This window comes from Mobula hypostoma, chromosome 12 (assembly GCF_963921235.1).
Source record: "Mobula hypostoma chromosome 12, sMobHyp1.1, whole genome shotgun sequence".
Lineage (NCBI taxonomy): Eukaryota > Metazoa > Chordata > Chondrichthyes > Myliobatiformes > Myliobatidae > Mobula > Mobula hypostoma.
This window is the reverse complement of record NC_086108.1, coordinates 89687916-89701077: the sequence shown is the minus strand read 5'-3', so window position 1 is coordinate 89701077 and position 13162 is coordinate 89687916. Positions and strand designations below refer to the sequence as shown.

Genomic DNA, 13162 nt, shown 5'->3' with positions numbered 1-13162 from the left:
TTTACATATCTATAAAAGCTTTTACAGTCCGTTTTTATGTTCTCTGCCAGTTTTCTCTCATAATCTTTTTTCCCCTTCCTAATTAAGCCCTTTGTCCTCCTCTGCTGAACTCTGAATTTCTCCCAGTCCTCAGGTGAGCCACTTTCTCTTGCTAATTTGTATGCTACTTCTTTGGAATTGATACTATCCCTAATTTCTCTTGTCAGCCACGGGTGCACTACCTTCCTTGATTTATTCTTTTGCCAAACTGGGATGAACAATTGTTGTAGTTCATCCATGCAACCTTTAAATGCTTGCCATTGCATATCCACCGTCAATCCTTTAAGTGTCATTTGCCAGTCTATCTTAACTAATTCATGTCTCATACCTTCAAAGTTACCCCTCTTTAAGTTCAGAACCTTTGTTTCTGAATTAACTACGTCACTCTCCATGTTAATGAAGAATTCCACCATATTATGGTCACTCTTACCCAAGGGGCCTGTCACGACAAGATCGCTAATTAACCCTTCCTCATTGCTCAAAACCCAGTCCAGAATAGCCTGCTCTCTAGTCGGTTCCTCGACATGTTGGTTCAAAAAACCATCCCGCATACATTCCAAGAAATCCTCTTCCTCAGCACCTTTACCAATTTGGTTCACCCAGTCTACATGTAGATTGAAGTCACCCATTATAACTGCTGTTCCTTTATTGCACACATTTCTAATTTCCTGTTTAATACCATCTCCGACCTCACTACTACTGTTAGGTGGCCTGTACACAACTCCCACCAGCGTCTTCTGCCCCTTAGTGTTACGCAGCTCTACCCATATCGATTCCACATCTTCCCGGCTTATGTCCTTCCTTTCTATTGCGTTAATCTCTTTTTTAACCAGCAACGCCACCCCACCTCCCCTTCCTTCATGTCTATCCCTCCTGAATATTGAATATCCCTGAACGTTGAGCTCCCATCCCTGGTCACCCTGGAGCCATGTCTCTGTGATCCCAACTATATCATAATCATTAATAACAATCTGCACTTTCAATTCATCCACCTTATTACGAATGCTCCTTGCATTGACACATAAAGCCTTCAGGCGCTCTTTTACAACTCTCTTAGCCCTTGTACAATTATGTTGAAAAGTGGCCCTTTTTAATGCTTGCCCTGGATTTGTCGGCCTGCCACTTTTACTTTTCTCCTTTGTACTTTTTGCTTCTACGCTCACTTTACACCCCTCTGTCTCTCTGCACTGGTTCCCATCCCTCTGTTGTGAACTAACCTCCTCACGCCTAGCCTCTTTAATTTGATTCCCACCCCCCAACCATTCTAGTTTAAAGTCACCTCAGTAGCCCTCGCTAATCTCCCTGCCGGGATATTGGTCCCCCTAGGATTCAAGTGTAAATAAAGTAACACTTTGTTCCGCACTGTTTTATTTTGTGCAACCTCAATATACTGTGGTAAAGAATTGATTTGTATAAACAGCATGCAAGACAACTTCTTCACAGTACCTTGGTATGTGGGACAATAATAATGAAATTTATTATTATTTATTTTATTTATTGAGATACAGTGCAGAGTAAGCCCTTCTGGCCCTTTGAGTCATGTCACCCAGCAACCCCCAGTATAACCCTAGCCTAATCATGGGACAATTTACAATGACCAAGTAACCTGCCAACCAATAAGTGTTTGGACTGTGGGAGGAACCTGGAGCACCTGGAGGAAACCCACGAGGTCACAGGAAGAACGTACAAACTCCTTACAGACAGCAGTGGGGATTGAACCCGGTCGTTGGTACTGTAAAGCATTGTGTTAACCACTACGCTAACATGCGGCCCTCTCTACTGATTTACTGATCAGCAAAGGGGGCTTCAGATCACACATTACATAGTTATGTTCCAATTTCTTACATAACTCTGCCCTTCAAATTATTAAGGTTTTTATATAGTTGGGAGGAGCAGAAGATTTAAAATTACTTTTATTTGGACAGTAAACATATTTATTGCAGAGAAGGTAACAGATGCAAATACATGTTTTACTTTATTTAACTTACCTGTATTGCACTTAATTTTCCTAATGGACTTTCCATACGTGATTGGGTGATCAGAGACATATCTGTCATGCTGCCGGTTGGTAGATTTTCATTTACAGTGTGTCTTCCCTTAAAATTATGTACCACACATGCAACCTTTTCACATGTAAAATAAGAGAAAAAAGATATTAGTACATGTTGTAGCACTTGAATTCATTGGCTAAAATTATCAACATACATGTATATGCAGATTAGAGTTAAAACTTCTCACCATTAACTTCTCTTTATGAGCCTAGTATGGGAAATTTCTGAGGTAAATTTCAATCCTTTGGAGATTTTTTTTGCATAAATTAGTGACTTTCCACTTATTGGATCTAGGTTCAGCTGTGAAACTCGACAGAAAATTGGAGTTCAGTGACATGAATGCATTAAACAAATTGGAGAGAAGCAGACAGAAAATGTAAACTAACACCAGGTCACTTAGAAGGAGTTGAGAGCTTATCAATGGACCAGGGAAGCTTAGAAAAGGAGTGTAGAGCAGTCCTCAGAATTGGCTTCAATGTAGTTAGTTTCCGGGTGGAACATAGGGTTGGGGGTTGGGATGTAGTGTATAAAATACCTATTCAGCAGGGCATTTACATGGAAGTGGTAAACTTGGTGGGAGTTGCAGTGAGATTTCCCAGTAGCCCCATACGTAACATCCGGCATTTCTCAGCAAGGCCCATTACTTTGGAAGATTGGGTTTTCAGTATCTTGTTGTGTTTCTATTATATTCTCTTCTATTTAAGGCAGTCTCCTAGATCATGGAGGCCTTGCTTACAGTTCTCTGGGTTCTGAGGTAGTTAATTTTGGACACATAGAGTGTGCCATTGATGGGGCAGTACGATGTATTGGATTTTTTCCACTACTTACACCAGGCTTCTGTGTAGCCACAATGAATGGGTTCTAGGTTGTCAACGCTATCCTAAATGATCCTTCGTCATTTTGAATGATCATGGACTGATGTATTGGTGAGGCTATTAAACTATTTCAAAGAGACTTTGAGAACATCCTTGAATCATATATTCTTGCCATGAAAGAACTCAGAATATAGTGTCAGTTTCAGGACTCTGCTACTGGCTTTCAAAATTCTAGGTCTGTTCATTGGAGATCACCAAGTTCAATTATTGCTTTAGTGCTGCATTTAATTCACCTATTCTACTGATGGATATGGAGTATTTCGCAAAGGTGGTATAGCTGGCATCTCCCCACTGCTTTGAGGTATTAGCTTCAGAAAGGTGTGGGAAGTTGGGGAAATTGCCATGATCCAGGCACAAGGATAGCTTCCATCCCACTGGTATCAGACTCTTGAATAGATCTCTTGTAAGATAGACTCTTGACCTCACAATCTCCCTCATTATGATCTTGTACTTTATGTTTACCTGGACCGCACGGTCTCTGTAGCTGTTATACTTTATTCTGCATTGTTATTATTTTACCTTGTTCTACTTCAATGTGACCCGGCTGGTGGCGTGGTGTCATCAGCACTGGACTTCGGGACGGAAGGTCCCGAGTTCAAATCCAGCTGGCTCCCCTGCACGTTTTCCATCTATGCTGGGTTACGAGCTGGTGATTGCTTTGGAAACTCACCCAGCAGAAGGCAATGGGAAGCCACTGTTGTAACTTGCCTCGTACGCGGTTCCCCACTACGTCAGAGAGGCGTGGGGGGAAATCGTCCGCTAACCAGAGAGACTTCAAGTGCGACGTACCTTTCCATTCTTTCTACTTCAATGCACTGGGTAATGATTTGATATGAATGAACTGTATGCCAAACTTCTCATTGTATCTTGGTACATATGACAATAACAAAACAATACAAATGTCAATACCATGAGCATGAGATTTAAAGTCTTGTTCTCCAAACACTCTATTTCTCAGATGGTCAAAAGTTGTATCACACTGAGGTGATGGCAAATTTCATTAACATTTCCCTTCAGTGAGTGATAGTTTCATGACATGAACGAGGGATCCAGCAAAATATTCCCCAAGGTTGATATGATGGACTCCTGACTTAACAATCTACCTCACTGTGATCTCACACCTTACTGTTTTCCCACATAACACTTTCTCTGTAGCTGTTACAATTTATTCTGCTTTCTGTTATTGTTTTATCTTGTACTTCCTCATGATACTGCGTAATGATTTGATCGGTATGAAAAATATGCAAGAAAATCTTTTCATTGCATCTCCATACCTGACAATAATAGACCAAATTCAACTCCAATATGAGAAGCAGTCCACACATTCTAGGATCTTGTCCTGGACTATCATCAGTGGGCAATGTACTGTAGGAGAACAGGAGATTGGTGGGTGCCGGTAAGATGTGGAGGAACTTTAGTTTTGTAGATATTAAGTGCAAGGTCAATTTTCTTGTGAGTATCAGTGAACAGGTCATCAATAACCCGTAGCTTTGCCTCTGAACCTGTGGATTGATATATTGCATATCAACAACAAAAGCAGGCATGCCCTTTGTTCTGAAGTAGATGTAATGCAGGTTAAACATTTTACCGTTTGTCCTGTAGATCAGCTCCACTCCATTAAGAAGCTTGTTGTGGATGAGAAACAGCATTACAGTGAGATATACTGAGTTGGGTTGATGACCTAGCTTTGCTTAAGACCAATATACATTGAGACTGGGACTGCTGAGAACATGTAGTCCAAGATCGTGACTTGCATGTCATCATGCTAGGTCCTTAAGATTTTTAGGAATAAGTTAAGGCTTTATCCCCTAGAGTGTAAGGGAATGAGGGGAGATTTGATAGAGGAATACCAAATTATGTGGGTCTCGATAGGGTAAATGCAAACAAACATTTTCTTTTGAGGTTGAGTGAGACTAGAACTGGCATTTCTATGGTCACTACTGCCACGTATTTAATATTTCAGTAATATTTGAATAATATTGTAAATATATTGTTTGATTAAGCGTTCTTTGTTGTTTACAAACTGTATTTCATTACAGGTTATATGTAAAAGTATGTGAATGGCATATGTCATTACACCACATCATATGTGTGTGTCATTACACCATCATGTGATATCCATGCACTTCGCTAAAAGAAGAAGTTCTCTTTCCAGCCCTATGTTTTCTTTCGATTAATTTTGGAGTTACAATAGAAATGCCAGTTTGTCACAAATGCCTTCCAGAGGTGGAAAACTACTATATTTCCTTGGACTCCAGGCCCACAATTGTGTGATTGAGTCAGTATTCAGGGGCAGGTGAGGAAGGGCAATGACTGCAATGCTCCGACACTTCATTGTGCATCAGCTCCAAGAAAATGCAGGGAGAATAGCTGTATACACCTCTGTTCCATCAATTGGGAGGAGATGTGGAGAATCTTTAGATATGGCTGCTGCATAAATTTGGTAGTGATACATGAATCATAGAGTCAGAACACTAAAGCACAGAAACTGGCATTTCGGCCCATCTAGCCTATGCTGAACCTTTTAATCTGTCTAGTAAATGAATGAATCAAAGATGACCACCTACTTGTTGAAGTGCAGTGAGACACTAAAGTTTTAAAAAAAACGTGCAGCATGCCTTCTTCACAATAGGAAAGAAATGGTCAAGTTAAAAAAAAGAGCAACAGGTGTTTCTTCAGGAAGGAAGACAGACAGTCCAGGGAAAAAAAGACAGAAAACAGACAAATTCATGGGTTCATAAACAGTGAGTATTGGGTGATAATAATCATAAATAAAAAGAGTAAAAATGGCTGGCTACATCGGAAAAATAATGTATTTGATTGCACGAGAGATAACCGGTTGACATATACTGAGTGAATTGAGCAGCATTTTAGAGCAAATAAAATAGCCAATGAGAAACAAGTACCAGTTTTGCTGAGCACAGTAGGTGGAAGAGCATACAGTTTGCTTAGAAGTTTGGCTACTCCAACCAAACTAGCTGAAATGAACTTTGCTGACATCGTGAAAGTAATGCAGGAACAATTAGAGCCAAACACCATTGATAATTGCAGAATGTATTAGGTTTCATAAAATGAATCAAAAGGAAGAGATGTCCATTTCAGCGTATATGGCTGAACTGAAGAAATTGTCTGAGCATTGCCAGTTCAGTAATGGCCTGAATGATGCACTGAGAAATCATTTACTTTGTGGAATCTTGCAAGAAATCATTCAAGATTGCCTTCTAACTGAAGCACAACTCACATTTAAAAGAGCAGTTGAAATCACTGTATTAATGAAAACAGCAGACTGGCGCAATTTAGTTGCAGTCAGGAATGAAAGTGAGCATGAACAAAATTAGCTAGCTGGTGGCGTAGCGGCATCAGCGCCGGACTTCGGAGTGAAGGCTCCCGAGTTCGAATCCAGCCAGCTCCCTTGCACGCTTTCCATCCATGCTGGGTTGAGCATTGAGCTAGCAACTCAATCTCATAAAAATAAGAAAGCCTGCTAAAAAAAAAATGCCGTCATGACAGCATCCCGATGACTCCACTCGGAGTTAAGGGCTTCCTTCATGAACAAAATTGCAATGCAAAAAAAAATTTTTTTTACAAATTATGCCAAGGGATCACATTACACCAGGCAAAACTTGCAGAGAATGCAACAAAGTAGGACACATACAAAGAGCATGACAAAGAATAAATGGTCTGCACATGGAAGAGAAAAAGATAAAAAGTCAAGTTGTAGTTTCAGAAAGAGTACTACACAGAGGCAGCACCCCCCCACCCCCGTGTCAATGAAAAGTCTGATCACGAACAGAGTGACATGGAATTGTGTTGCTTTGAGATTTACAGTGTAAAAGTTAACACTAGCCAAGTAATATGGCTTATGCCAGAAGTGAATGACAAATTAAGCAAAATGAAATTGGACTCTGGATCAGCTGTTTCAGTCATTCCACAAAATGAGTTTGAATGGTTTTTCAAAGATACCAAAATAAAGTTTGTGGATATTCAAAACTTATACTGAGGAAAAATAACTCCTGTGGGAGTGACATCTGTAACTGAGAAATACAACAACCAATAAACCACATTCATCTTGTATGCAGTAAAAAACCAAAGGGCCAACATCATAGGGGCAAGATTGGCTGAGGCAACTACAACGTGGTTGGAGATCCATCCACCATTGCATGCCATATCCCCTGCAATAGAAACATAGAAACATAAGCAAACCTACAGCACAATACGGGACCTTCGGCCCACAAAGCTATGTTGAACATGTCCTTATTTTAGAAATTACCTAGGGTTACCCATAGCCCTCTGTTTTTCTAAGCTCCACGTACTCCATAGGAGTCTCTTAAAAGACCCTATCATATCAACCTCCACCACCATTGTCAGCAGCCCATTCCACGCACTCACCACTCTCTGAGTAAAAAACTTACACCTGACAACTCCTCTGTACCTACTTCCAAGCCCCTTAAAACTGTGCCCTCTTGTGTTAGCGATCAACTGAAAGCGAATTAAGAAAGGTATCGGATTTTGCCACAGCAGTGTTCAAAGATGGCACTGGAAAACTCAAACATATCAAGGGTAAAATAGTGTTAAATGAAAATACCATACCCAAATTTTGCAAAGCCCATCTGGTTCTTTGTACCATCCATGATAAAGTAGCCAGTGAGCTAGATTGCATGAGGCAGAAGGAATTTTTTCCAAGTTTGTGTGGAGCCCATGAGCAATACCAGTGGTCCCGTACCAAAGAGGGAAGGGTCTGTCAGAATCGGTGATACCTTTAAAGTCACCATCAAGTCAGTAATGAAAGTAGACCAGTACCTTCTGCTCAGGATACAGGACATCTTTGAAAAACATTTTGGAGGAAAACTATCAGCAAAGTGGATGTAGCTGAGGCCTACTTATAGATGGAGGTGGAAGAAGAATCCAAAGAGTTTCCCACCATCAACACTCATAAAGGGCTTTATCGCTATTATAGGCTTATTTTTGGAGTAGCAACTGCACTCGCCCTCTGGCAGAAAGCTTTGGACCAGGCATTACAAGGCTCCCCAGGCACTTAGTGTTACCTGGATAACATCATTGTTATCAGTAAGGATGACAAGGAACATCTCCAAAATTTCAAGACAGTGTTAAAAAGATTAAACGATAATGGGCTTGGAGCATGACATAACAAATGTGAATTCTTAAAACTAAGCATCACTTACTGTGATCACACCATTGACACACAAGTTTGTGAGAAAATTCAAGCAGTGGAGGATGACCTGAGGCCAAAGAACATTTTGCAGTTGCAGTCCTTTTTAAGCAACACACACAAAATGCTAAAGGATCTCAGAAGGCCAGCAACATCTATGGAAAAATGTACAGCCGATGTTTTGTGCCGAAACCCTTCAGCAGAACTGAAGAAAAAATGCTGAGGAGTAGATCTGAAAGGTGGGAGGAGGGGAGAGAGAAATGCCAGGTGATAGGTGAATCTGTGTGGATTGGTGAAAATATATCCTCCTCGCTGACAATCAACACTGGCGCACCTCAGGGGTGTGTACTTAGCCCACTGTCTACTTTCTATATACACATAACTGTGTAGCAATTTGCTGATGATACAACCATTGTTGGTAGAATCTCAGGTGGTGACGAGAGGGCGTACAGGAGTGAGATATGCCAACTGGTGGAGTGGTACCGCAGCAACAACCTGACACTCAACGTCAGTAAGACGAAAGAGCTGATTGTGGACTTCAGGAAGGGTAAGACGAAGGAACACATACCAATCCTCATAGAGGTATCAGAAGTGGGGAGAATGAGCAGCTTCAAGCTCCCGGGTGTCAAGATCTCTGAGGATCTAACCTGGTCCCAACATATTGATGTAGTTATAAAGAAGGCAAGACAGCGGCTATACTTTATTAGGAGTTTGTAAAGATTTGGCATGTCAACAAATACACTCAAGAGCTTCTATAGTTGTACCGCGAAGAGGATTCTGACAGGCTGCATCACTGTCTGGTTTGGAGGGGCTACTGCACAGGACTGAAAGAAGCTGCAGAAGGTTGTAAATCTATTCAGCTCCATCTTGGTACTAACTACAAAGTACCCAGGATATCTTTAGGGAGCAGTGACACAGAAAGGCAGCGTCCATTATTAAGGACCTCCAGCACCCAGGACATGCCCTTTTCTCACTGTTATCATCAGGTAAGAGGTACAGAAGTTTGAAGGCACATCCTCAGCAATTCAGGAACAGCTTTTTTCCCTCTGCCATTTGATTCCTAATTGGACTTTGAAGCTTTGGACACCACCTCACTTTAAAAAAAATACAGTATTTCTGTCTTTGCACGTTTTTTAAACCTATTCAATATATGTAATTGATTTACTAGTTTATTTATTATTATATTTATTATTTTTTTCTGCTAGATTATGTATTACAGTGAATTACTGCTGCTAAGTTAACAAATTTCATGTCTCATGCCTGTGATAATAAACCTGATTCTGATTCAGATTCTGAATTTGGAGGGGGAGCGATGAAACAAAGAACTAGGAAATTGATTGGTGAAAGAGACAGAAAGCCATTGAAGAAAAAAAAGGGCAGGGGGAAGAATACCAGAGGGAGGCAATGGACGGGATAGGAGGTAGCATGATAAGGATTTGTCAATTACTATAACAGGTTCCTGCCAAGCCTGGCTACTGTGCTCCACCCCTTGAACACATTACTTCAGGTTGAGATGAAATGGCAATGGACAAATCAGTGTGAGGTAGCTTTCAAAAAAGGAAAAAGAAGTAGTGACATCAGATGCTGGATTCAGTCATTATGATCTAGTGAAGCTTACTGTGACAGCTCACCTTACAGGATAGGGACCATTCATGTCACATGTTATGAGTGACGGCAGTGAATGCCCCATTGCCTTTGATCATGTTTCCTTAAAGCTGCAGAGAAAAATTATGCACAGATTGACACAGAAGCCTAGAGTCTAGTTTGCGGTGTAAAACGTTTCAATCAGTACTTGTATGGGAGAGAGTTTACCCTCATTACTGATCATCAAACACTAGTATCCATTTTCAATCTCAGAGGAGTGTTCTATCAACAGCAACAACACAAATGTAGAGATGGCGTCTGTTTCTTGTGCTGATTGTTTATCGTGTTTACCCTCGGAAAAGGAAATAGCTGAAAAATTTACAGAAGAGACACTCCTCTTGAGGCACAGCTCCAATGCCATGTTTACGTTTGCTGACAACACCACTGTTGTTGGTCGAACCATAGACGGTAGCAAATCAGCGTATATGAGGGAGATTGAAAATCTGGCTGAGTGGCGCCACACAACAATTTCTCATGCAATGTCAGCAAGACCAAGGAGCTGATTATTGACTTCTCGCGGAGGAAACTGGAGGTCCATAAGCCAGTCCTCAGCGGGAGATCAAAGATGGAGAGGGTCAGCAACTTTAAATTCCTTGATGTTGTCATATTAGAGGACCTGCCCTGTACCCACCCAGCACGTAAGTGTAAATTATGAAGGAAGCATGGCAGAGCCTTTACTTCCTTAGAAGCTTCCAAAGATTTGGCTGTCATCTAATACACTGACAAACCTTTACAGATGTGTGGTGGAGTGTACATGACAAATTGCATCACAGCCTGGCGTGGAAATACTAATCTCCTTGTACGGAAAATCCTACAAAAAAGTAGTGGATATGGTCCAGTCCATCATGGGTAAAGCTCTCCCCTCCATTGAACACATCTACATGCAGCACTGTTATAGGAAAGCAGCATCCATCATCATGGTTCCCCCCACCGCCCAGGTCATGTTCAGGAACAGTTATTATCCCTCAACAATCAGGCTGACGAACCAGTAGGGTAACTTCACTCAACTTCCTTTGCCCCATCACTGAACTGCTATGAGCTCACTTTCAATGCCTCATCTCATATTCTCAATAATTATTGCATATTTGCTTGTTTTCATTTTACTTCTCTTTTGTATTTGCGCAGTTTTTTGTCTTTCGCACACTGGTTGGACACCCACGTTGGTGCAGACTTTCATTGATTCTGTTTTAGTTTTTGGATTTACTCAGTATGACAGCAAGAAAATGAATCTCAGCATTATATATGGCAACATATACTATGTATTTTGCTAATGAATTTACTTTTAACTTTGTATTCTCCCTAATGTAAATCAAAACCTCCCTATTACATTAGAAATGATCCAAAGGGAAACCTGTAAATTCCCCATACTGTCACACGTCTACATGGCAACCCAAAATGGCCGGAATATGCAGCAGAAATTCCAGTTCCCCCAATTTTACCAGCCCCTGATAGGGGTTGCTTATGTGATGATTGTCAATTATTGTACTATCCGAGCTGAGAGTTAAAGAGTTGGAGGAGCGACATGCCAGCCATCTAGGCATGGTCGAAATGGAAGTGTTGGCTCGAAGTTTTGTATGTTGGACTGAGACAGATCAGCTGACTGAGCAGCTTGCCAAGCAGTTTTCGGGAACACATCCAGAAGAAAGGTGTCCAGAGCTGCCAGAAGCACCTCTTGTAGTGCCAGCATCAACTCCTGCAACCACCCCAGAACCTGAGATTATTTCCAGCTACAAGTCTTGCCTGCCAAGCAGAATGACCTCCCTGCTTGTTAATGCAAACGTCTACTCAGCCAGTCATGTGGTAGCAACTCAATGCATAAAAGCATGCAGACATGATCAAGAGGTCCAGTTGTTGTTCAGGCTAAGCATCAGAATGGGGAAAAATGTGGTCAGAATCCGAATCAGAATCTGGTTTATTATTGCTGGCATGCGTCGTGAAGTTTGTTAAAATAGCAGCATTGTACAGCAATACGATGCAATACATGTTAATATAGACAGAAAAGAAGTAAATCAATTACAGTAAGTATATATATGTACATTAACTACATTAAAATCATGCAAAAACAGAAATGAAGTATATTTTAAAGAGAGAGGTAGTGGTTCATGGGTTCAATGTCCATTTAGAAATCATATGGAAGAGGGGAAGAAGCTGTTCCTGAATCGCTGAGTATGTGCCTTCAGTTTTCTGTACCTCTTTCCTCATGGTAACAGTGAGAAGAGGGCATGTCCTGGGTGATGGGGGTCCTTAATAATGGACGTTGCCTTTCTGAAGCACCGCTCCTTGAAGATGTGTTGGATACAACAGAGGCTACTACCCAAGATGGAGCTGACTAATTTTACAACTTTCTGTACCTTCTTTCAGTCATGTGCCAGCATCATACCAGACTGTGATGCAACCTGTCAGTATACTCCCCATGGTACACCCGTCGAAGTTTTCAAGTGCTTTAGGTGACAAATCTCTTCAAACTCCTAATGGAACATAGCCACCAGTTTGCCTTCTTTATTGCTGCACCGATATGTTAGATCCTCAGAGATCTTGACACCCAGAAACTTGAAGTTGCTCACTCTCTCCACTTCTGATGCCTCTATGAGGATCAGTTCATGTCCCCTCTTCTTACCCTTCCTGGAATCCACATCACCTCTTTTGCCTTACTGAGTGCAAGGCTATTGCTGAAACACCACTCAACTAGCTGGTAAACCTCGCTCCTGTACGCTCTCTCATCTCCAGCTAAGATGCTACCAACAATGGCTGTATCATGAGCAAATTTAGTGATGGATTTTGAGCTGTGCATAAGCACACAATCATGGGTATTGAGGGAGAAGAACAGTGGGCTAAGCACACACCCCTGAGGTGAGTAAGTGTTGATCGTCAGCGATGCGGAGATATTAGCACCAATCTGCACAGATCGTGGGCTTCCGGTCAGAAAGCTGAGAATCCAATTGCATAGGGAGGTACAGAGGCCCAGGTTCTGTAGCTTATCAATCAGAACTGTGGGAATGATGGTGTTAAATGCTAAGCTATATTCAATGAAAGGCATCCTGACATAAGTGTTTGTATTGTCCAGATGGTCTAAGGCCGTGTGAAGAACCACTGAGGTTGCATCTGCCTTTGATTTATTGTGGCAAAAGGCAAATTGCAGAGGGTCCAGGTTCTTGTTGAGGCAGGAGTTCATGCTAGCCACGACCAACCTCTCATCACCATAGAGGTGCGTGCGACTGGGCGATAGTCATTAAGGCAGCTCACACTATTCTTCTTAGGCACTGGTATAATTGTTGCCCTTTTGGAACAGGTGGGAACTTCCGACCTTAGCTGAAAGAGGCTGAAAGTGTCTTTGAATACTCCCAACAGTTGGTTGGCTAAAGTTTCCATAGTCTTACCAGATA

At 41.5% G+C, this 13162-nt stretch overlaps 1 protein-coding gene across 1 annotated transcript in view; it reads right to left on the bottom strand.

Annotated features, from left to right (window-relative positions):
- The window catches only part of LOC134354988 (phospholipid phosphatase-related protein type 5-like), a 214998-nt gene that overhangs the window by 24338 nt on the left and 177498 nt on the right, over positions 1-13162 (bottom strand). Inside the window, exon 5 of the mRNA XM_063064587.1 lies at positions 2028-2162. Within this exon, the coding sequence (XP_062920657.1) occupies positions 2028-2162 (135 nt within the window). The remainder of the gene's footprint in view (positions 1-2027; positions 2163-13162) is intronic.